At 39.4% G+C, this 23,952-nt stretch overlaps 1 protein-coding gene across 9 annotated transcripts in view; it reads left to right on the plus strand.

The window, feature by feature from the left end:
- The window catches only part of DAB2IP (DAB2 interacting protein), a 216,169-nt gene that overhangs the window by 22,719 nt on the left and 169,498 nt on the right, over window positions 1–23,952 (plus strand). For 3 of the 9 annotated variants that reach the window (XR_009960279.1, XM_062591353.1, XM_062591354.1), the window contains exon 1: window positions 21,375–21,612. The exons of 1 other annotated variant lie outside the window; for it this stretch is intronic. Coding sequence is in view for 5 of the 8 variants with exons in the window: in XM_062591353.1 (XP_062447337.1) it covers window positions 21,471–21,612 (142 nt within the window). In the remaining 3 variants the exon portion in view is untranslated. Of the gene's footprint in view, window positions 1–21,371; window positions 21,613–21,682; window positions 21,765–23,952 lie in introns of those variants that run through there. 5 more of the 9 variants (XM_062591356.1, XM_062591358.1, XM_062591357.1 and 2 more) reach the window with 4 other exon arrangements.

A 23,952-nucleotide genomic window follows, 5' to 3' on the forward strand; every position in this document is an offset into this window, starting at 1 on the left:
TCTACAAAATTGCTGGCAATCAGTTTAATTATTTTGATAGGCATATTTTGACTATAGTTTTAGCTATAGTCTGCAAGTCATGAACAACAACATTGGAATAGAAGAGACCTAAAAGAAACCTAAAGGTGATACGGCTGACCTTAATGAAATACACATCAGTGGTTTTTAGGTTTCCTTACAAGGAAAAAAAAAGGAAAAAAAGCCAGCATGGTACATTGATTGGGCACATTTTGAAGGCCTCTTTTATTCTGAGTAGTTAATGCTATGTTTTATTAGTAATGAAAGCAGGTGCTATTTTGTACAATGCTAGAACAGTAAAGTGCAACTCAGTAGACAGTTAAATCCTGGTATAATACTACTTTTGCAGTTTATCCCCTGCATATCTTGCTTATTCAGTGTATAAAACAAGTTTATTGGTGTTCAGACCAATAGTATTCTAAAGATACATAATAATTACCTCTCAAATACAAGTAACTTCAAAAAAAATATAAGTCAACAGAAATCTCTGGTGTGATAGCTCTTCTTTGATGCAGTCTAAATATAAGATCATTTTTGGTGGTCTGTTTTAAATAAAAGTGATTTTATTGAATAAATATATGCAGTGTGGCTTGAGGGTCCTGTATCCAAATACTTAAAGCCTTTCTACAAATTCATAATTATTCCAGCTGTTGTCTGTCTTGATTTAGTGTATGAAAAATCTAATCTGTTTTCCTTTTGGTTAGGGAAGCTTAAGAAACTAGATGACAGCAGTGTACAGATTTAAAAATGGTAACAGTATGGTAGAAATCAAAGCTGTATAAGCTCCATACTCCCTAATATATCTTCCTGAAGTTGCATTCCAGATATTATATGCAGTCTGCACAAGACAATGTTGACCTATTGCCCAAACAGAAATATTTTCTGGCACTCACTGCATTTTTCCATTTTTTCCATCTGGAAATATCAGTAACACTGAATTTCTGATGGAGGCAATCTGAGAGCTATGCAGAACTTGCCAGCTGTGCTTCCCGGGAACTCTCACGGTCACCTCCATCACTTTCAGTTTGTGCAGTTTTCCAACTGTAGCAGGTGGAAGTGCCACTTCTGTGTTTCTTTATTTGAAACTAACCTTGGAGTTATTTAACTGGCAGACTTTAAAAAAAAGAGTGATGATAATAAATAGATCTTACATAATATTTGTAATCTCAAGGTGTTTATGAAGGGTCAATTTACCTGTCTTTGGAGAGGTGCAAAATGACTTGTTCAACATCGAGTAGCAGACCACTGCTAGGGGTAGAAACTCCTGCCACTTTACTACATTGTCTCATTTAGCTTCAGCAGTGGTTTAGGAATATGCACATTTAAAACCCAGAGCCTTTCTATTGCGCATTTTGCATTTGTTAAATAAATTGGTGACCTATTAAGGAATTGTTTGTTGGTGAATCTTAGACACTACAGTCTTCCTTGATTTTTCCACAAAAACATAGTAGGCTACAAAGTTGACTTCAACAAGTCAGTCCTGGTTGCCACACTTCAACATAGCAAGGTAGGGTTCACCAGCCAAACACGAAAGACTAGCCAGAAACCCTCCAAGTTATTGCTGAACTTTTATTTCTGAATCTTTTCCTGCTTTTACAGGTGTAGAAGTTGCTTTAACCTATGGTATATCTGCAGGGGCCAAACACAGCTCTAACTGATAGTCTGAATTGCTCTGTTTTAAGGGTCCTGCAGTTACCACTCAAACTCTACTGAGTTATTGCACAGCTTTAGGCAGCAGAATTTTACTGACTCTAGCAAATAAATTTGCAGTGCTTTATGGAGCACAGAGAAGCATGTTTTCTGAAAGTTAATCTTCTTAATAAATTGTCTTTAGATTGTGTTCTATTAAACCCCAGGAAATTAATGAGAGCAATTGAAGTATAGACATTATTTGGAAGGTATGATGCAAGCAGTACAATTAGAAAAAAGGTTTTAAAATTTGACGGACTAATCAGGGCAATAGGATTGTAGAGATACTATGTGCAGATACCTAGGAATCTCGCTCAGATTTGCTTTCAACCTGCAGTATTCTGAGATACACCTTCACGTAAAGATAGGAATAAAATGACCCACTGGGGACTAACTGGTTGTGGTGTTTGCTAACATTTTTTTATTCCTGTCTTTACATGAAGATATATCTCAGAATATGCAAGATCATTTTGAGAGCAGAAGGCCCTACATAAAAGAAGTTGAGGCAAAAGAATACGTGGAGGATAAAGCAGTGTGGTTTATTTTCGCAGCCTCCTCACCAGAGTGTGTGTTGCTGTCATTGGGTGTTCTTTCATGTAATCCTCTCCTCTGCATTTCCCAGAAGAGTATCTAAAGTGAAGCCCTCCCCTCTCTAAATAGAAATATTCTACTGCATGGTCACACACGCTGTTAAACATGTAGGAGCATAAAACCTATTGGTTTCAGTTTAGTCCAATTCTGTCTTTTCAAGCAAAGTTCTTCCCGTAAGGAATTTGCTTGTCCTTTAGGGGCTGTTACATATAAATGTCTGTAGCATCTTTTGTTTTTCTTCTCTCCTTGATAGAGTTATATAACTTAAAAGCAGATAGAATAAACTAAATGTCATTGTGCTGTAAGAAAAACGGTTTTGTGTTTCTAAACTTTTCTAAACTACATTTATTTTATATTGTATCTTGTGCACTACCAAAAACCATAGAGGGCAGCTACCCAGAAATTGCATTCAGATGTGAAAAACGGCTCCAGAAGCAGGGAAAGTAAGAACTACATCACTTTAGGGAGTATAACACAGAGCCTTGGTAAAGGTGTTCTGGACTGATTTGTTGGGAGCAAGAATTGTGTCGAGGAAACATCACACATCTGATGTCAGCCATGTTCACCTCTCCCTGGAGGGAGGTGTTCACTGTATCTGCACAAGCATCAAGACAGAGGTCTTCACCTCTTCCAGGAATATTAGCTTGTTTTCTCTGTCTGATGCTGCTGTGGTTTTGCAGTCACCCACTCTCTCATTCAGACTAGGTGAACTGATATCTCTGAATTTAGGAATCGCTAGATTTCAAAGCAGTCTGCACTCTGATTTCTTTCTGGCCAGAAACAACGTGCTATTTCTGATCTGGTGCTTTGCAAATAGGAGTTTGCATTCCTTAGGCACTGCCATAATGAACATGATTAATGATACCATAGTGCTTCAGATCCCAATTACAGGCCATGACTTGGTTATTAGAGAACAGTAGTTCTCAATCTTTTAATTCTGAATCTGCTGAAGATCAGTAGTAAAGTTCCCAATATTAGCATACAGACAGGATGAAATTACATTTGTATCAGGCTTACAAAGCCACTCATAGCTGTCATAATTTCACTTTTAAGAGGTTCCAGTTTGGGAAGTGTTGTCCTAAGCGTTTTAGATGCACATGATAACACTTCAGAATGCAGCATTTTCAAGGTGCAAATACTAGTACTTACTAGTAGTAACTACTATTATTTCTGTGTTACTTGCAGCAGAAATAAGGAAAGGAGCTTAGAATTTGCTTGAAATCAGAGTACAGGCTCCTTCCAAAGGCAAAGATTCATAAACTGAGAATATCAGCTCACTTGCTGTGAGGAAAGAAGTGCTACAATGAAGAGCAGTGCAGCCATGGGATATGCTGAGTCTGTGGAACTTGAAACATGTGAGAATGTTATGAAGCATCAAAAAATCCTGAGTTGTAAGGCTGTCAGCAGTTTTGTTTTCAGCTGCCAACCTTTCAAGCAAATAAGAAGAGGTTGCTGCATTCCAGATCAGATTTCATTTATACATAGTGGATGGTTTTTAAGTATTCTTTTTAGTTCACCTTCAGTTTTCTTATTTCCAAGCAGCAAATTTTGCTGAAGTGACCTATGTGGAATTCAGCATTCATCACTAATGATACGGACTGAATTAGAGACAGATAAGCACTCTACCCCTCTCTGTCTTTCTTTAAATAAGATCATGCTCAAAGAAGTTCCTTGGGCAGCTAAAGTGGGGCTCTGATACCTGAAGACGATTTTTCAAGGTGCACTTCACAGAGGTGAGAGTTTTCTCACCTTTGTAATGAGGATCAAATAGCTGAAATATAGAGATTGTGAAAGGGGCATTTTATGGTCAAATTATAGTTCTGGATCATTTAAGATGAAATCAGGAATTACAGCAACTGAATTTAACACTTTCATCCTTAGACGGCAACTTTACTGGATGTGATGTGTATCTTTGTTGTATGCCAAACAGTAATTTTTCAGTGACACTATTTCTTGCTTTTTGGTTTGTGTAGTATCGATGGCATTCAGTATCTGGGCTGACCTGAACGTTCACACTGCACTTTCGTCTTCTAAGTGTGTGTCAGTCTGCCTTCAAGTGTGCTTTAGTTTAATAACTCCTACTTTCTCTCTACATTCCTTAATTGAGTGAACCTTCCAGGTTACTTTCACATAATGAGAAAAGAAGGAAAGAGTGTGATTGTAGGATGAATGGTACTATAGTCCATAATGTTACTTTATCAGTATTGAAATATCATCATAGCGTGTATATGCAATTGCATGTACACACAATGATATCTGTGTATGTATGTACACATATAGATACAGAAAAGATATGAAAGCAGTTAATACAGAAATGTTTGAAAAGAAAGCTTCTATTTAGTAGGGAAGTACAGTAGAAGAAATGGAGTGTCCTCCAATATAAACAAATTAATCAGACCAGCAACATCAAAGAAAACATTTTGATTCTGTGATATAAGAGTGTGGTGCTAATGATCGCAGCAGTTAAGACAAGCAAATTTCAGTTTTAGACTCTTCTTGCCCCTGCAATAAGTGGATGAATATTCATTATTTTGCTTGAGGGAATGGTTATGTACTTTGGGATCAGAGAATGCATGCCAGATACGATTCTCAGCCTAAGGCCTGTCATTTGGGTCGCTTTCAGGTCTTTATTTGCAAGATTAGAATGTTTTCAAAAAGATATGCCAGGTTGAAGCCTCTTTATTGCTCTATCTCAAAACATTGTATTAGAAAACTCTAATGATTGATGAGCGTTTTTCATTGTACTTACAGTGAGGAACAGCTACCAGGTCACGTCACACTGATGTATCAGTTACTGAGATGCTCTCTGTAGTTGTAGAAGGGTCTCACCTCAATACAGCAGCTGAGTAAGCTGCTGCCTGTCTAATTCAATCTCTGTGCTGGGAATTGAAGCAGTGGAGACATGAAGCCTGTCCATAGCCACATAAAAGACATATTATGGCTGCAATTTGGGGAGCTCTTCCTAAAGCAGCATTTGAATTTCTGTTGGTTTGAAGGAAAGAAAACAGGGAGGCCATACTTAGCTATGTAAAATGTTTTTTCCTTATGAGTTTCACTTGAACTGGGGGATCTGGCCTGTTAAGAAAATCAGTGGGAAGTTTATGCACAGTGTATGTTGCAATAAGATTTTACAGTGCAGGTCTTGGCAGATATATTTGATACAGGACAATTAAAATTGCTTGGCTGCCATACACAGTGAGGATTGCCAGATTTTTAGAAGATCCTGTGGATTCCTGACCTAAATATTCATTGGAGGTAGGAGTTCAAGAAAAGGAGGGAAACATGAACTAGCTATGGAAGACAGGACTTCTTATCTGTTTCCGTTATTTCTTCTGAGTAGCAAGAATCTCTAACATAACAAATTAACATACAAAATCAGGTTAAGAAAATTACGTAGGATGCTAAGAAAGGATTAATTAGTTTGCAAAATTTATTGATGGTATAATCTGGGTAGCACTGTCAAGCTATCATAATCTTCTAGCTTCCACAATCCACGTTTCTTACCTTTGCAGTGAGGCTTTACATATGGCTGTGACGGGTCCGCACTTTAACAGCACGGTTCTGTGCGGAGTTATCTGGACTAGCACCAGAAGTCTGGGTGCTGCGCCTGCAACCAGTGTAGTTACCTCAAGACTGTGTGGCCTGTGGGCTCTTTAAGTGGCCTAATGAGAAGCGAGGATGTTTAGAAGGAATGCACTTGGTGCTGATACTCTGTTCTGCTGATACCTCTGAACTGTGTCCACTTCGCTGCAGAGACTTTCTTTGCAATTATCTTGAGGGTATTTAAAACTATGCTACCTTAAACAGTATAGATATTTTCTGATAGTTTTGGATTGCACTTAAGATATTTCATATGTAGGCTTACCCAAGTGGCATTTAAGAAGTTTGAATTCTTACTGTATTTCAGTTGGGCCATGATTTGTATTGTCCAGGTTCTGTTGGGTTCCCTGTAGTTCAGCTAGTATTTTATCTGATGAAGCTATATTTCCGGATGGTTTACACAGTCCAGTGCATGAGTTTAAAATGTTTATATTTTAAAGTAACATTGTGTGGTTCTGAGATCATAAGGTCATCTCACTCTTAAAGTTATTCCAATTTCTGTCTTTATATAGTAATTTATCTTATGCTTGTGGTAATGAATAATGAAAAATCTTAACAAACAGGGCATTAAGCCTCAATCCTGCATGTAAATCTGTGCACATGTGCTGCAAACAAGATAGCACCCATGGACAGATTTGTTTGTGTTTGCATGTGAGCCAAATGATATATTTTTGTGCTTTCTAATCATTCAGTCCTGAAAGAACTTACTGTGAAATCCCACCAGGCAGAGATAAGACTGAAAACCTTGTAATCTACAACTGTACAGGAGGGTCAGTTTATGACCTGAATGTGCCAGTGAATTTATTTGTTGAAAGAATCTTTCATAAAGAAATGGAATGAAAACTTGTGTTGTTCTAGTGCTTTGCAGTATGCAAACCTAAAGCTTGGAAAAACCAAGTGACTAAATCTAATCCAGATTTGCTATCCTGATGAAATTTTTCATTTCCGAACTAATTCAGTTTGACAAATTAATTCAATCCTAATATGGCAAAGGCAAGACAAATTAATTAGCTTAAGCTCCGTGAGTTGTGGGGGTGTTGTCTCCCTGTACTTTGCATAAGGATATGCAGTGCACTACCTTTAGATGATCAGCCAGTACACAGTGAAGTCTCTTTTGCCTGCCACCTGCCCTAATACCACTCCCAGATGAAAAGATTGACAGCTAAAATATTTGAATTCCATTGCAGTTTGGAAATGAGGATCACATTGCTAGTGCAGATACAATTTTTAAACTATTTATGTGTTCTCCTGAGGCTGCAGAGTAATCACAAATAATGCTTAAAAGAAGGTTAGTTGTAGAAAAAATGGCCAAGTCTAGTCTTATAAGAAAGAAGATTTTTTTAAGAATATTGAGTCCCATGATAGATGGAATTCCTGCATGTAGTAACCTTGTTACATGTAACATGATTCTGGTAAATGGGCTTACTGCAAGGGAGTCCCCTGGCACTCTTACTGTGAAGATTACCTCTCTGCCTCTGTCGTATACAGATTCTCCATCAGATTGAGAATAAAGTCTCTCTCACCTCCTTTAAAAAATATCGGTAACTAAAGAGCAGACAACGGTTAATTCTTTTTTTCAGAAGGAAAAGAAAGTCATGTCTTAGGAAGAAGGCAAACCAAATAAAAAATTTAATCCTGGAGAAGAAAGGCAGGAAATGCAGTTGTCATAGAAACTAGAGTATAAGTAGAAACTTCCCAGCAAAGAGCAGAGCCTAAAAATGAAAAACTGGAGTGTACAGCCTTGGCAGATAGCCAGCCACTTCCCCCACCTTTTTCTTTCTTGTTAACTTGGTGAGAGTTTCTTTTCTTCGCTTCTTCCCCTCTCAGTCAGCTTTGCCACATTTGGGGAGTGCCCTGTGCATTCAGAGAGGAAAGCTGAGGTTGGGGGTCTGTGGACTCCACAATGAGGGCAGTGAAGGACAGTGTTGCTTGAGACAAGGCAGGATCTGCCAAAAGGCATGCTCTGTATGATTTAGCTTGGTGCCACTTCCACTGAAAAGGGAAAAATGTCTGGAGATGGGCATAAAATCACAGGGGGGTTAGGAGATAGCTTGGAGGTGGGCAGTTGCTTAGTCCAGTGGTCACAAAATGCTGAGTAAATCTTTCTTCATTTTTACCTAGTTCAAACCAAGGTTCTCAAAGTGCATTGCAGCAATAAGCTACGTAACTCTTTATGAGCTAGAGTACTTCTCTGATCTCTTTTTAGCAGGGAAGATGGATGCTCTTAAGCCTACTGCAAGTCTTGTTGTGACTCAGGCAAGGCTGGAACACAGAAACTCAGATCTCCGGTCCTCCGCTCTTGCCTCAGAATCACACACTGCCCCTTTTTGAAAGGTCCTGGGACATGTTTCACATCAGTTACTGGTTGCATCTGCTGTGTTTCTGAAAGCAAAGGCATATTTTAGACATTCAGTTTTGTCTAGGAGTCTGGGATTTTCTGTTGCTAGCATGTGTTTATGTTGGTTGTATGCAGTAAAGTTTTATGGTCATTGGATTAGTAATTATTAAGTCCTTATATGCCTTTCAGTATCCTATGGAAAAAAGTAAGTTGGGAAAATTACCGGGCAGTGCTGTAAAACCTTTGTTTATAGCCAGGAACTGATTCTCGTGAAAGTTATTGAGTGTACTTAAGAATTAATGAAACCTATAGTGTTTAGACTTTATGGAGGTTATGCATATTCTTGAAATTAGCATGGCTGTAAGAACTTTGCTACCTTAACTTGAGCCTGCTCAACATCTTATATTATTGGTTCCTTTTTTATGCGCAAAATGGATAATGCAGTGCAACCCCAAAAAACAGCTATGCATCTGTGTGTGAAGTCTGGACAATCTTAGATAACAGCACTATGGCTTATGAAACTGTCAGTCTTTCGCAGTTTATCACTAATGACAATCACAGTAAGGCTTACAGATATTTAAATCCGTTGTTGTACCATTGAATTTACTGATGTGCTGTAACTGTCTCACCTGGACTTTTTCCTTCTCCCTCAAAAATTTCAGTTAATTCTTATTGCAAAACAGAAGCATTATTTTTAAGTTGGAGATATTTTAAGAAAGCCCTAGTATGGTGGTGGATTAAATTCAAAAGTTGCAAGCCAGCAGAGTACTGCCTTGTTTGAAGCCTTAAACAACTCACTTGGCTACTCCAGTGGAGCTTCCGACCAAGTGAAATGGAGATCATTTTTTTAATGTTCTTTGGCATTTGTGCATGAAAATGACTGCATATAGCAAGTGCAGTGTATGATCTGATGGTTATTTTCCTATGATATTTTTAATGCCTAAGGGCAACGTTTATTTAGCTAAAACAAAAAGTATGAGAGGTCTGGTTACGGTATTTCAGTTCCTGGTTTCTGGAAAAAAATTAATCGCTCCACAAACCCTCCTAGGAGATTTTTTTAAGAGGAAAGAAAAGATCCTAGGAGAAAACAAAACTACATATATATATGGTTAATTTGGTTTCTGGGAACTGATTTCCCTGCCAAGCACAAGCTTTTTCTGGACAAAAAGTGTCTCGACCCAGGAGAGTCAAGGGCGAGTTGGGACTTCTCTGGGGCTCAGTGTCCTTCCCGCAGGGGGCAGCAGAGCTGTGCGAGCGCCGCCGCCGCCGCCAGGGCGAGGCCGGGCCCCGCCGCTGCCGCCGCCGCCGTCCGGGCCGGGCCGGGCCCCGCCGCCGCCGCCGCCACCGCCGCTGCCGCCCGGGCCAGGCCGCGCCGCCGCCGCCTGCAGCCGGCGTTTCCGCCAGGGGCGCAGACACCGCGGGGGGCTTTGAGAGGAAAATGCACTTGTTCATTTGCTGGGTTAGAGACGCGACCCTAAAGAGGAGATTGACCTGGAAAGTCGGCTCTGACCGTGTTAAAGATAGTACTTGAAACAGCTCTGGCAGCGGCGCAGCCTTAAATTATGAAAGAATCTGGTGTGATAGCAAAAACTTTCCTTTAACCTGTAGTTGAATGCAGGTCTTCAGAACAGAACAATATTCCATTACACTTAAAAATGCTGAACGGCATTTAGTGTTTCTGGCATTTTCTGTTGGAAATGCTTCCTTACTTCTTCCTCACCCTTCTGTGCTCAGTGTAGACCACAAATGTTTTTCCTGTGTGCTCAACACAGGCCAAGACCTCTGGGATTGTCTTTGTTTTATGTGGCTTAGTTTGAGACTTACCTAATTTCTGTTGGGATACTCAAGGTAGTGATGGACTTGAGGGCTTATTTATTATTCAGGAATGCTCAGAAAAGTTGAAACAAATGAAATGAAGGTGTGTAAGTAGTGCAAGGCATGCACACTCTGTTGGCTAATGCTTCACAGTGCTCAGTATAATGTTGGTTTAAACACAGTTGTGTGTATTTTGATATGAAGCATGTAAGTGACAGGTCCTAAACTAAAGATCATTCTGGCTTTTGCCAGGATTCCAGATGATTCTGACTGTAAGACAACACTCTTTCCATGTAATCTTGTCACATGCTGTATGAAGATAACAACAGGCTACTTCACAGAGTTGGAAACAATGAACATTTTGGGAAATTCCCTACTCCTGCTGTACTGTAATGTCTGTTTTCAGCACTGCTATTAAGCAATCCACAGCTTTAAGTTTGTCGGTGTTTGCCAGACTGTCTTGTTTAGACACAGTTCTCTTACACCAGCTAAACTCATTTTGGGATAAATCTGTATCTCTGACCCTAATGAGTTCTGTTAGGAGAAAAAGTGTCTTTGTATAATGAGCTAAACAGGACCCCACAAAAACCCTCGATTCAAGGAGTTCTGGAGCCTCCTGTGTTTAGCTTAGGTCAGTAAACATGCGGCTCCTGGCCAGTATGAGAGTCTCTGAAGAAAGGAGAATCTTTGGCCTTTTCCCAAGCTGCTACTAACTGAGCCTGCACACAACAGCTGTCTCAACCTGCTATAAACCACGCTAGCTGCAGCTAAGGCAGCAGGCCTGGCAGACTAGTTAGGATCAGGGCTAACAGGTTGTGTGAACTGGTGGTAAAATCTGTTCCAGAGGTTTTCAAAGCTCAGTTTCAGAAAGAGTAAGAGGTATTTAAGCTGATGTTTTAAATGTGAGAGGTCCTGGTTTCAGAATGCTAGTGTCAAGATCTTTCTTAACCGTCTCCTTTGTCGGAGTACTGGAAATGTATTTCAGGATGCAAAATTTGCTCTTCTTTCTTGATCTTCTGCCTTACCCTTTCCGTAAGCTCTTCTGTGTACATCACTCTCTCGTCATCCTATCAACCTTAACAGTCTTTATATCATCTATAGGCTCTAGGCAAGGATTACCATATCATTCCTCCTTCTTCTGCAAACTGCTCTTAGAAGGAGGGGACTGCGGGAATTAGTTGTTCATGTTTTAAATCACCTCCTGCTTATATGATTTACCAAATCCATCAAATCAGTAACCTGCTCAGTTAGCTGCCCTGCCACCTTTGAGTGAGTAGCCTACATCACAGAAGTTACCCATACAATTTCAGTGAGATCTTACCTAGCCCCTTCAGACGGTAGGCATCAAAAACAGACACAGTAGAAAAAGTGCTGAAAATGGACTGCAAATAAGATCTGTATCCCTACTAAATATACTAATGTTACATTTATATTTTTTCTCATTGAGTGGAATTCCCTTCACCCCTTTCAGAACAGCCTGTTAGACTCAGCATGTACCAAATTTCCCTGCAATTGTCCTTTAATAGTTTCAGATTTCAGCTCCCTGGCCTCTGACTGTATGTTCCTTTTAATATGCTCACATCTCCTCTGGGAGAACTAAGCTAGGAATAACTAATGCTTTTGCAAGCCAGGCCTCCTGCTTTAAGGCTCTCTCTTTCTTTTCCTGCCATATACATGCTTGCTCTTCTCCATAGTTCACACTTCCTTATGCTTTTGCATTGCCCATACTGAAATTAGGTGTTATCAGGCATCTGAGGGGAGAGTGTTGCATCCAGTGCTTTCCATTTTGCCAGCTGAAGGAGGACAAAGAACTCTTAACATTTCTCTGCAGTCGCCTCTTGACTTGGCATACTGTTCATTTCAATAATAAAGTGTTTCCTTTCATTCTCAAACAGTCAGGCCCCTGCCAGAGCCATAATTGTTCACAGATGACTCATTTTGGCTGCGGGATCAAAACTAGGGAAAAGTGCTGTTTGCACAGCCTTTGAAATGTGCGAGATGGGAAGAGATGTTCGTGCTTGATATTTGTACCATATGTTGTTTCTAAATTTTATTACAGAGCCTCTACATTTCAAAAGAAACTCTAGTCTTGTCCTGGGGATGATTTAGAAAGAAAAAGATAGGCAGAGTTGTGAGTTAGACTGAGATTAGTGAAAAGTGAGTGTGTGTTTTCTCTGTGCAGAAGAGGCCTGCAGGGGCTAGGTGGGAGGGTGGGCTGCAGCGGGCCGTCTGATGGAGCTCTTTCTGCTCTGATGTGTGTGTTTCTGTGTATTGCTTAGGAGCTGCAGACTCAGTTGTCATTTTTATCAAAGTCGCATCGAACTTTTCATTCGTTGTAGAATTTCTTTTGAAATCTGGCATTTTGAGTTGTAACAGGTGTTTGCGTTTTCTTCTCTGTAATGAAACACAGTAATGTATGTAGAATGCTTCTAATGAACAATCGTAAATATCGACCAGTCATTTGCTCTGTTGAGTGTTCGTTCTCTTTTTATACCTGTTGTTGCAAGGTTCTGCAGAGAGGTCAAGGATGAGTGACTCCTTTTAGGGTGAGAAATAAGGAAATGGTATGATGATTCCTGCATTGCTGTTCATGAGCAGCATTTGCTCTGTGAATTAGGAGCTACTATTTGTGTCTCCCAGGAAGAGTGCTTTGAAGCCACCCAACTAGTTTTAAATAAAGCACCAAACAGGCATCAGAAGATGAGAAAAAATTTTCACTTGTTTTGTCAGAGATTAGTATGTCATTCCATATCCTTTCACTAGATTACAACATACTTTTCTCTTACAAAACACCCAGTTTGGCATCTGGAGATCAGATCTCACATTGGTTAGCTGGGGAGATACAGAGTAGACATCCTTAAGCTCTGCAAGTTGACACCTGGTTTGATTGTTAGAATTTATCATTTTGTACGGAAAATTTATAAATTTCTCCTCTTCAGGTTCTCACAGGAGAGAACATATTTGCAAGAAAGATTCCTTGGAAGTGTAATTTGATGCTAAAAAGCATGTAAAACAAGCAACTGTATTTGTATGGTAGTTTGCAAATTATGTGGCAAGGAAAGGAAGAAAATAATCTATCACATGAAAAGTGAAGTTTGTATTGTGTGTATATAAGCCAGTGGTTTTTTATAGGATTGTAAGATCATTATCGGGCATTTAAACATGAATTGGAAGTGTCTCATATATTAATTAACCGGGAAGGTTTTACATAGCATGTGTAAACAATTTAATCTTTCATTTGTCAACATAGATGCTGCTTTCAACGTGATGTTATCAGGAGATTAAACACCCAACATGTTGATTCATCCTGCTCTGTAAATCTTGTGTGCCTATAGATTATACTTTGGAAACATGTACACATCAGAAAGTGAGTATAAAAGTGTCAGCTTCTTCAGATTAGGTAAATGTTTATCTGTAAAGTGAATTCTTAGCCTACTCTAGTACCCGTGAAGCCATTCTCCTCTTCCCCACCTAGAGTTAAATACAGTAGCTTTCCAAGCAAATGAGGATAGCAGTGCCCTGCAGCAAATTTCAGGAAGGCTGGTTATTTTTCATGATCTTTTAGCACACAGGAAAGGCACTATATTTTAACATATTAAAAAAAATAGCTGTAAGAGATTTCTGCTAATAGTAACTAAAACATTTGTCACAGGGAGCCAGTAATGTCAAACTTGATTCAACTTGCTTGTTGCTTGCAGCAACATGACAGCAAGGCTACTACTGAAATATGAAGTTAAAAATACTTTTAAAAGTTAGATTATTTTTGTTACCTAAGTATTTTTATCAAGGCTAATGCAGGATACATAGTCTATTATGGTAATTATTGTATCTAATTAGATTTCTAAACTAAATTTAAAAAAAATGTATGAAAATTTGTAGATAACAAGGTAAAGATGAATTCTTGTCTGCACAGCATGTGCAGAGAGAAGCTTGTGAATGTGTCATTTGTGTTACTGTTGAAAACTAGTAATAATAACTGAATTTCAGAGTCCCACGTACAACCTGGTTGTTAGCCTTCCAGCCTCCCTGTTTGCTGCTGAATTCCTGGCCTTCCTCAGTCACGCAGAGTATGGACAGTGGCACAAGTTTCACTTCAGCACCATCTTAGAAAACACTGCCTTTTTGGTCAGTTATTATCCAACCAGTATTTTAATCTTACCCACTGAATATCTGCTGACTCCCCATCACTCATAGGAAACCCTTTACACCTGTACAACAGGGAAAAGTATGAGAGAAGGCAGTTTACAGAGCCAGTTTCTTTCTGGGAAGCTAGACAGATGAGCTATAGAAGAAACAACAACTTTCCTTTGCTGCAATGTTTTGGTAATACGTTTCACTTTTCCCTCACAAATTTTCAGCATGAGAATTTCAGAATCTTGAATATCTTTCAGTTTTATTTTTCACAGCAAATATATCAATTTTCTTGGTTTTACTATACTAGGAAAGTGGTAGGGGCAGATGTAAAGGTGCTTTTATTTCCAGCTGAAATAATAATAAAAGGATTTTTGATAAAACTAAATTTTTTTGAATATTTGATTTGAACAAAAAAGAAAATTTTAAAATCATAATAAAAAGTGCAAGAAAAAATTCTGTTGCTATGTGGTAGATGTGGTCAATGTTAGCACAAATCTAAAATTTTGCATCATTGTATATTATTGTAAATAAAAAATTTTTGAACAGTTGTATTAGAAGACTGATGAAGTGAATTATCTCTGAACAACTGAGACAATTTACTTCATTCTCTTGTTAAAAACATCTTCTGAGTGTGAGGTTGGAGCACTTGCAGCAGGCAGCGTGTTCGGTGCGTATTGCCTAGTCCCTTGTGCGCTGACGGAGAACGAGAGCCGGTACCGTTTGTCACAAGCAATGCCTTACGCCCGGATCCTTCTGCTGAAAGGAAATCTGTCTGTTCTAGTCTGGCTAGCGAGGTCACCCCTGTAAATAGCAGCGTTAGCTCAGCTGGGCTCAGGGAAGGAGTAAAGGGTTTCTGTGAATACACTTGTGTTGGCTGACGGTTGAGTTTGCAGAAAACCCCTTGGGTCTGCTTACGGAGGTCATAACTGGGTACTGCTTTAGTTTTGTCGTGGAGAAGGAAATGGGAGATCTTTGGAAACCCGGAGCTGAAGTTACTCTGTAATCCCTCAGTGGATCATTGTTAACATTTTATTTTAGTAGTAAGTTTTTTGTAAAGAATAGTCAGGCTTAAAGAAATACTTCCTCACAGCAGCTACTCATAGAAGTCACATGATGTTAGGAAGTGTTGTTCCCAAAGGAAAATGGGAATCTTTCCATTTGTGGAGGACTTTGATGCTTTTTTGTATAAAAGATTTTTCTGGTATGGTGTTTGCTATAGGAATTTGTTACATAGTAGATACTCTTTTTCTTTTTTTTTTTTTTCCCTGGTTGGTTGTTAAAGTGTTTTAAAGTACAGGAAGTTTGGTTCTGATAAAGGTTTCTTCTTGAATTTATTATAGACTTAACATGCTTAATTTCTTTATTAGGTCTATGGGAATCATAGCGCAAGCCTTAAGATAGATTTTGACCTCCCAAATTTTATTAGCATCATTAGCAAGCTGGTTATAAACCAAGTTATCAGAGTAGAGAAACCAAGTTATCTGAGTGGAGCATTCTTTACTCTTAGGATTAAATTAAATTCAGAGTAATTTAACTGATTTTATTTTGGTCTCCCTAGCTAGTTGGAAGTTGACCTGAAAAAGCTTATGTTCCTTAGCGCTATTGTTCTGCTGGGAAGTAGCCAGGAAGCTCGTTGTGCTTTGAGGTCAGTCTCTATGTTTCTCCCCTGTTGTCTTGCAGCAAACAGTTCATTACATGGCTCAGGAAATGTCTCCAATTGGGTTCTCAGACACACTGGCTCTCCTTGGTGTTACTGTAACCTGCCTGGTGACTGAGCAACCCTTCCTATGTGAATCACTCTGCCTGTTTTTCACCAAGCACTACAAACCCATTCAATATAATGAATAACATGTTTGCCAACCTTTTGCTTGCCTGCTCTACACTAATTTGGAGCTGGTATGTCATACTGAGTTCCCACTGTCAAGAAGATGCCTTCTATATACAGAAATCAAATGTTGTGGCCCAAAATTCAACTTGTTGGTAGACAGATCTGAGTTAGGATCCTTGGCCTCTATTTGTATTTCTCTTGCCATTTTTTTCTTTTTTGGGGTGTGTGTGTGTGTGTGAATGACATTGTTCTTATTTGGTGGTATATACAGTTCTCAAAACAATATGACCTTGATTCTGTTGGGGATCTCTAGGCAACACTTTAGTAAATACATAGGAAGCATAATAATAATAAACAATAGTCATAGCCTGTATGTAGGGAATGGCTATACTAAAAGAATTCATGCCCAAATTTGACTTATGTAAGACTTCCTAAACTCTTGTTTAATACTAAATTATCCAGACGCATATTTTTCCTCTTGCCTTTTTTTTATGGCACAGTTTTTTCTACTCCTTAAATATCTATGTTGAGTATAATGACTAATTTCGCACTCACATTTGGGTTTCATCACCATACAGACTGCAGGAGTATTGCATCGGGTTTTGGTGGCTATGAGACTATTCTTTACGTGAATTAAGCAATGAATTCTGTATTTAAATTTAATGTAAAGGTTTGTTTCTTATTTCTATTCCAAATCTTTGTGATGTTTTGTTGAGGCTTGCAGAAAACTGCTATGTTCCACCTAAGGTGGTAAGGAACATGAAACTTTCCTTTTTAAGTCTTCAAACAAATAATGTCACTGAAGATTTTGTAAGGAATTTAGTTAAAAACTGGAAAATGATGTATTATTTCTGTCTTTCCTTGAAAAGTACATTTTATTTCTGAAAATTTCTTAATCAAGTCCATTCTACCTGATCAGAAGAAGTTCCATTACATATTTTTCGGATTATTTTGTTATTCTGATTTTTTTTTAATTAGAAAGTTCCAGCCTGTCTGCTAGATTAAGCATGCTTTACTTGTTTTTTAATGTCTTTCTGAACATTCCCTTTTTGGAGGGTGTTCTTATTTGGACTCACTTGACAATGTTGCTCCTTTTGGTGTTTGTTGGGGTGGGTTTTTTTTTTGTTTTTTTTTTTTTTCCTTTTCTTTTCTTTTCCTTCAAAGGCCAGGTGTAAAAGCACAGAAACTCACCCTCAGACTGCAGCAGGCAAACTTTTCACAGAGGACCTCTCTTGAAAGATCCTTTCCGATGAGGTAAAAACTAGATTTTGAAAGCCTAATTGTTGGAAAGTTAGGACATGAAGAAGGCCAGAGTTGAATATTTTCAGCACAAACTTCTCTTACACTGCTACTTGAAAACCAAGCCCATTCTACTTCTATTGGTGGAGCTGAGTTGAAAGTAAATTATCCTTATACAAAGGAAATTATCTTCCTCTCTGGCTTTGCATATGAGCTTATGTATTCCTGGTAGCCTTGAGGCAATAAGTCTAGAAATCTTCCAGCTTCATAGTATAGTAAACTGAAAACTGCAATGAACTTACAAGCAAATTCAAGCAGGCACATCCTGCAAGTGTCTACAATCCAGTGAGAACACTGTTATAGTTCTTCTAGGTTTAAAAAAGTAGATATTTTGCAGAGATTATTCCCTTAATCCTTTTGCCTCAGACTATGAAAGAAATACAATATTTCTCAGAAGTAATGTAGTTATGACAGGCTGCAGTCAGTGATTTTTTTCAGTATCTTGATGATATTGACCAAGCGCAAATAAGAAATCATGCAGATGTCCAGCACTCGTCCTCTCTGTACTAGCTAAAGCACAACTTCTTTTTTTTGAAAGTTTCAATTCAGTTCTTGCAGAAAGAATTTGCAAAACCAAAATAAATGAACTAAAACTGTTGTTGTATAGAAGATAGTCTAAGTTCAGAGGCCGCTAATTAACTGCATAGAGAATCGTGCCTGTACAAATAGAGCATTTGGGGCCAGTGCTTGGATCTGTTGACAAAGCACTGTAACTTTCATTTTGAGAATAAAGAATTCAGGTTCCTTGCCGTAAAATCACAGAGAGTTAAGAGGAATAACTGTTTCCCCCGAAAGTCGTTTGGGAGGTTTAATGGTAGGAGCTGCCTTGGGAATGTGCATTCTGGAAAACAGTCATTATTTCCCCAGCACTAAGCAATAAACAAATGATAAAAACGCCAAGTGTTAGCCACTGGGGAGGCATGTCTTCCATCAGCTTCCAGGGACCAAACAGCCCCACTGCAGCTAAGCAAACCCTCGGGCAGCTGCTGCCCCTTTTGATGTCAAAGCAAACACGCCAATGATTGGGTAGCTCTCCACCTCAGAACTTACTTTGGTACTAATTTGAAATTTATGCACATGCTCATAGTTTTGGTGAAGGAGTGAAATAAATCCAGTTTTTGGAAAGCTTAATAACAGGATAACATGTATGGCAGGGGAGGCCAGGTCAGCTGGGTGTTGCAGTTTGCACGGGTGTTTAGTCCCATGGGTTAGGCTTCTGTTCAGTGGGGGTGTATGTGGGGGGGTTTAAGACCCCAGAAATCACTGCCACGTTTGGCTCCATTTGGTCCTCTTATTGAGAGGTTCAGTAGAGGCCAATGACTGGACTCTTCCTGCTGATTTTTGGAGGGAACAGCCTGATGTGTTTTTTAGAGACAGAAGTTTTAAGGTTGTCAGCTTTTCTCCAGGGCAGTTAATATACCTAACATTTGCATGTGGTAGATTCTGCTATACATAAAAGAACATTTGTATCGGGATGTGGCTTTCAAAAAGGGGGAAAAAAATGGATTAATTGGAAAGATTCAGACCAGCCACATTCCCACCCTCCCAGATGGATCATTCATTTTTTTTACCTGCTGCTATGTAGCATGTGAACTTAATGCCTTCAAAAATATGGTTAAAGTGAGAGAGAGACAAAAGCAAGCTAACTAAACTTGAACATAACTCCAGCCATTTTTGCTTTTGTTACAAGGCTGCTTTCTCTTGTTAGGATAGTTTCTAGTCCCTCATTAACTTCTCCTGCTTTATGGTCACCTGCATGAACATTTCTGAAGTTGATTTAAAAAAATCCCTCAACATGGAACAGATGCCTAAGCACATGTGGTTGAATGCACAATGAATGCAGGCCCATCACCCCAGATCTCCTGATCATTCCCACCTGGTCAGAGAGGTTAGCAAGATCACCGGTGTCTCTATTGCGCCACAGCCCAGGTGGTTTGAGGATGAGTCACCTGCTTCCAATTAAGCAAAACCAGACTAGGTGAACCTTACCTTTTCAGACCCTCTGAATTTGGGTGAGCTTTCTAAATAATGTCTTTGTTTAAACTTTGGTTTCCATCTCTGAGTTTTTGTTGTTGGGAATGATAAAAGGAAAAATAAATTGGATAGGCTGTTTTCAAGCATTTCTAATGGTAAAAGCATAATCTTATAAAGATTCTCGTAAGAAACTACCAGCTCAGTTATTAGCACATAGAAATGCAGAGAGATACCTGAATATTTGGCTTCTTGTGTGTAACAAATCTTAAGTTGAAACTCAATATTTTCAGACTTTCCCACCACTATCTTATACAAGTTCTAAGCTCAATTTGTGTATTGAGTCAATGGCATAGGGTGAATCTAATCTTGTGGAAAATATTTTAGTTGTTCCCAGATATCTGTCTGACATATATATACATATATGTGTGTGTGTGTGTGTATGTTTATAAAAGACATTCTGGATGAAAATATGAAGACAAATGTGTAGCAGCTGAAGTCTTTTGCTTTTTTGTTGCGTTGTGTTGCAGGATGTGGTGAATGATGGTGCATTTGGGTGGAAGCGGCAGGGGAACGTCCCAGTGTAACATCCCCCTGGTACAAGGCAGTGGGAGCCTCTGTTGTCCAGCTGGGATCTTGCCTCCTTGACCTGAACTTGTCATTGCCCTGTTGATTGGCTCATTCCTGCACTGCCTAAAAGCTGGCTTGAATTCTTTACGTGTGGCCTCAAAACCAGGCATGGATTTTACTAAAGATTGCAACTTTTCTATCTTTCTCCTGGAAGGGCCTTTCTCAACTGATAGTCATGTTTTTCATTCTCAATATGTAAAATAAAAATGGATTTTGTAAAATTCTAACATTTTTTCATGAAATTCTGAAATTACAGTGGATGGTTGGTGGTGAGGAAGGGGCTCTTTCAGGAGGATCTAGGGGTTTTTCTGGTTTCCCTAAGTGAATGAAGCGCTAACTAGAAATGTTGCATTGAAGGTACTGAAGACTGAGAATTTCTGCCTTTTGGTGTTGAAGGTACAACACCTGTAAGGTGGAGTGCAAATGTCATTTTTCAGGAGTTCATCCCATTCTGATCAGGCTTTTGTGTTAACTTGGAGTGTAAATAACAACTTCCAAGAAGACATGGCAGCACAGTACTATGAGTAGTACCAGTCTGATCTTCTAAAATGTTAGCATTGCTGTTTCTTCAGAGCATTTCAGTGCCAGCAAAGGAAGGAGCCCAGATGAAGGACTCTGAACAGTTCACAATTTACTATAAATGTGGAGTGAAATTTTATATCTGATTAGTCTATTTTTTTTTCTTTTCCTTTCCTCCATGGGTTAAACTGTTAATCCTGCCCATTGAAATGTAATTTTATTGAGCAATATGAGCCAGGGACGGAATCTTCACTACCAGCAGAACGCAAATGGTAAATAGGCTCTTTCGTGGGATGTGCTATAACTCAGTTTGAATGTTGAAAGGAAATGGGCCTCCAGGGGAGTCTGGAGCTCTGTTCATTCAAGTTCTAATTAAAGTTTTCCCCTCTCAAGTTTCAGTTTATTTTCCGGGGCTGGTGCGCCATGATGATTATTAACATGTGTCCCATGGCCAGGAAAATTACTATCCCCTTTCCCACCCCAGTCTTTTATGGATATCTCCTGCTGCAAACCAAGCTGCCTGAAACTATCTCTCTGAAATGATCTGAAGGCAGGGGCAGGTAGAAACTAGCCAGCACCCTAAGGCTACCCAGAAATTTTCATGCAGCAAGCTGTTTACTTTTTCCAGTTCACTTTGATCAGATGTTGCTGTCCAGTGGAGACGATCCAGTCCAGGATTTCTTCCAGCCTTTTCTTCATGTTCCAAGAGCCCAGGCCAACTCTGGCTTCCTATTCCAACTCCAGCAGGCTTATCTTTTTTGAGGCAGGAATTGTTAGTACAGTTTATCTTGCTCGCTGCAAGTCCTCCCTCTGCTGAGACATGTACTCTGGTGCTGCGTTCTTTTTTTTTTTTTTTTTTCCTCTCTCCTTTTTATGTTTTCTTCTTGTTGTTGTTTTTCTTTTTAAAAGTGTAAAGTGAGGAATTCCTCTTACCCCCTCCCCCTTTCCACTCCAAAGAACCAACCTCCTGTTAATTAAACTCTGGAACTGTTGCTACTTTGCCAGAGGGGGAGAGTGAACCTGTGCCTGCATGTGTGTATGTGTAAAATAGATACAAAAATGTCAATGAACAGCAGGAAAAGTTCTGGGAGACCATCTTACTACTATCGACTGCTCCGGAGGTCACGACTTCAGAGACAGCGAAGCAGATCCCGGAGCCGGAACAGGCCGCTTAGTAGGGGTAATTGCAACCACAGTTCTGTTTAATTGACAGTGCAAAGAGAACCATTCTGTTGCTTGCAGGTAGCTCGGTTACTATAGATAATAATGACCAGTGCGAATATTCATGACCGTACCTGCTCCCCGGGAAGCGTGTGCGGAGCCTTACGGAAGGTCGGTTGCTTGTGTCTTGCTGCGGTCGTGTAAGGGGAGGGAGAACTGTTTAACGTTAAGAGCTTACCTCTCGGAGTTGGGCTTGGGTGCTGTTTCTTACGGTGGTTTTAACATGCTACGTAACTTAAATTAAACCAGGCTTTTCAGTTATCCATAGCTCTTTTTTTTTTTTTTTTTTCCTCCTGGTATGACTAAGGTAACAGTACTTTTCTAGCTAACTGAGATGTTTGGAGGCCTAATTGATGATTATAGAGATTTGAAAATCTTTGATTAGGAAATAGTATCTATATGCAAAGATGAATTGCTAGAACTTGCTTATCCTCATGAAATAAGTATCACCTGGGGTTTCTATGCTGTGAAGCTGAGTACAGCTTAGGGACAGGATTTTCAAAAGAGCCTAAAGATAGTGCTTCCGAGCATTGTGAAAACCTATGGGACTTTATTCCCAAATCACTTTATGCTTTTAAAAATCTTGCTCTAAAAGGGCCTATTTGTCCTCAGCAGCAGAAGTTAGGTCCACAGGGTAATGTTTCTTTAGGGCATAGTCACTCATGCAGCCTATTTATTCTGCTTGAGGTAGCTACTGACCCAGTTGCATTTTTTAAAATAAGCCATTCTGACTTTCTCTTGTAGGGGGAAATAAATGTTTATTGGTGCTTATGCCTATCATTAAAGCAGTCCAAAAAGCGGGTGTGTTTTAGTCATTTTGCTATTGGAGTATTTATTCAGAGAGGGGGGAGAGTTGTGTCTGGCCTTCGTTGTGACAAGTCAGTCATATTTATGATGTCTTGAACTTTTTGGTGGGTATTAACCAAAGCCATTAATTAAAAAGATTTTTCTTGTCATTGTGTGAAGAAAAAGCCATAATCAAAAGCATAGTTCCAATACCATATCCTCTGTTGGGTGCTTGTGCAAATCCAGACTAATACTTGTCTCACTAAAGTTAATTCAAATTTACCCAGCAGATTTGAAAGTAGAGTCTAGCTCTACAAGATTTAGCATTCTGCAATGTCCTCTCTTCCTTTCCTGACATTTAGTACATTTTTCAGGATTTTGAATCACCACTGAGAAAACAATAGGAAGCTAAATCGGGCCCTGAGCTTCGTCTTTTCCGTTAAGCAGACAGTGTTTTTCTTTCTATGTTTTTCTGTCTGATTTGGTTGCCACGGAAGAATTTTTGTAGACTCAGAAGCATGTAACAACTCCTTTACCCCATATATTTGTATACTGTTCAAAACCAAAATGTTTCACTGTCACTTCAGCTACTGTAACAATTGAAATGTGTCAGTGTCTGTAAGTAACCCAGTAAGGACTTAACGGCATCATTTGTCATGAACACAAGGAATATGCAGGCAGATTTGACTGAAATTGAAATTAGTCCTAATGTTTGTAAGAAATAGGATCTGAAGCAACTGAAATCGTCTTGCTGTTGATCTCTTTTTCCCTATTTTGTGTTTGTCACAGTTTGTTTCTGGGATACCTGCCTGCTAGAAGGATCATGATACTCAGCACTAGTTTAGCTCTTCTCATCTGTAGATCTTGAACTGATTTGCAAACCTGGATAAGAATTTGCTCTTCATTTTCTACATGCTTTTGTAAGAGATGCAGAAAGCAAGTCGCAGAATGGTGGTGTCTTACAGCAAGGTCATGCCGTAGGTCAGTGGCAGGAGTCAGGCTAGAGTTGCTACCTATCGCTGTAGTGCTCTGGCTGCCAGTCTGGTAAGAGTGAAGAAAATGCTAGAACAGAACAAAAAGTATTTTTTGCAATAGTTTTGGCCCACTGGAAGGTTAATGAACAGGAAACTTCAGGGCAAAGATCAGAATGTGGTTCTAGACTCTCTCGTGTTGGCCTAGTGTTAATTTTGAAAGCCTATGAGACTGGATGAAGACAGGAACTGTGGGTCACCTTCTCAGATACTGATTTGCAGTGTCATTTGCTGTCTTTAACTATGATACACAAAGATCAGATGTCCTTAGTGGGAGGTTGCCGTAAGTTCAAGAGTATTGGAGTTATTTCACAGCAATTAGCAGTCAGTTTTGGCAGTTCTGTGTCTTTGGGACATTCCTTTGGCAGCATTGCACTATCTTTCCAGACCCTGCAGTGCCTAGGTAGTCCTGTGGCCCTGTCTGGAGGAGCAGTGGTACCTGCAGGTTGAGCTGTTTCTGAGTGTATCGCTTGAGCAGTATG

Source organism: Rhea pennata, chromosome 18 (assembly GCF_028389875.1).
Source record: "Rhea pennata isolate bPtePen1 chromosome 18, bPtePen1.pri, whole genome shotgun sequence".
NCBI classification, from domain to species: domain Eukaryota; kingdom Metazoa; phylum Chordata; class Aves; order Rheiformes; family Rheidae; genus Rhea; species Rhea pennata.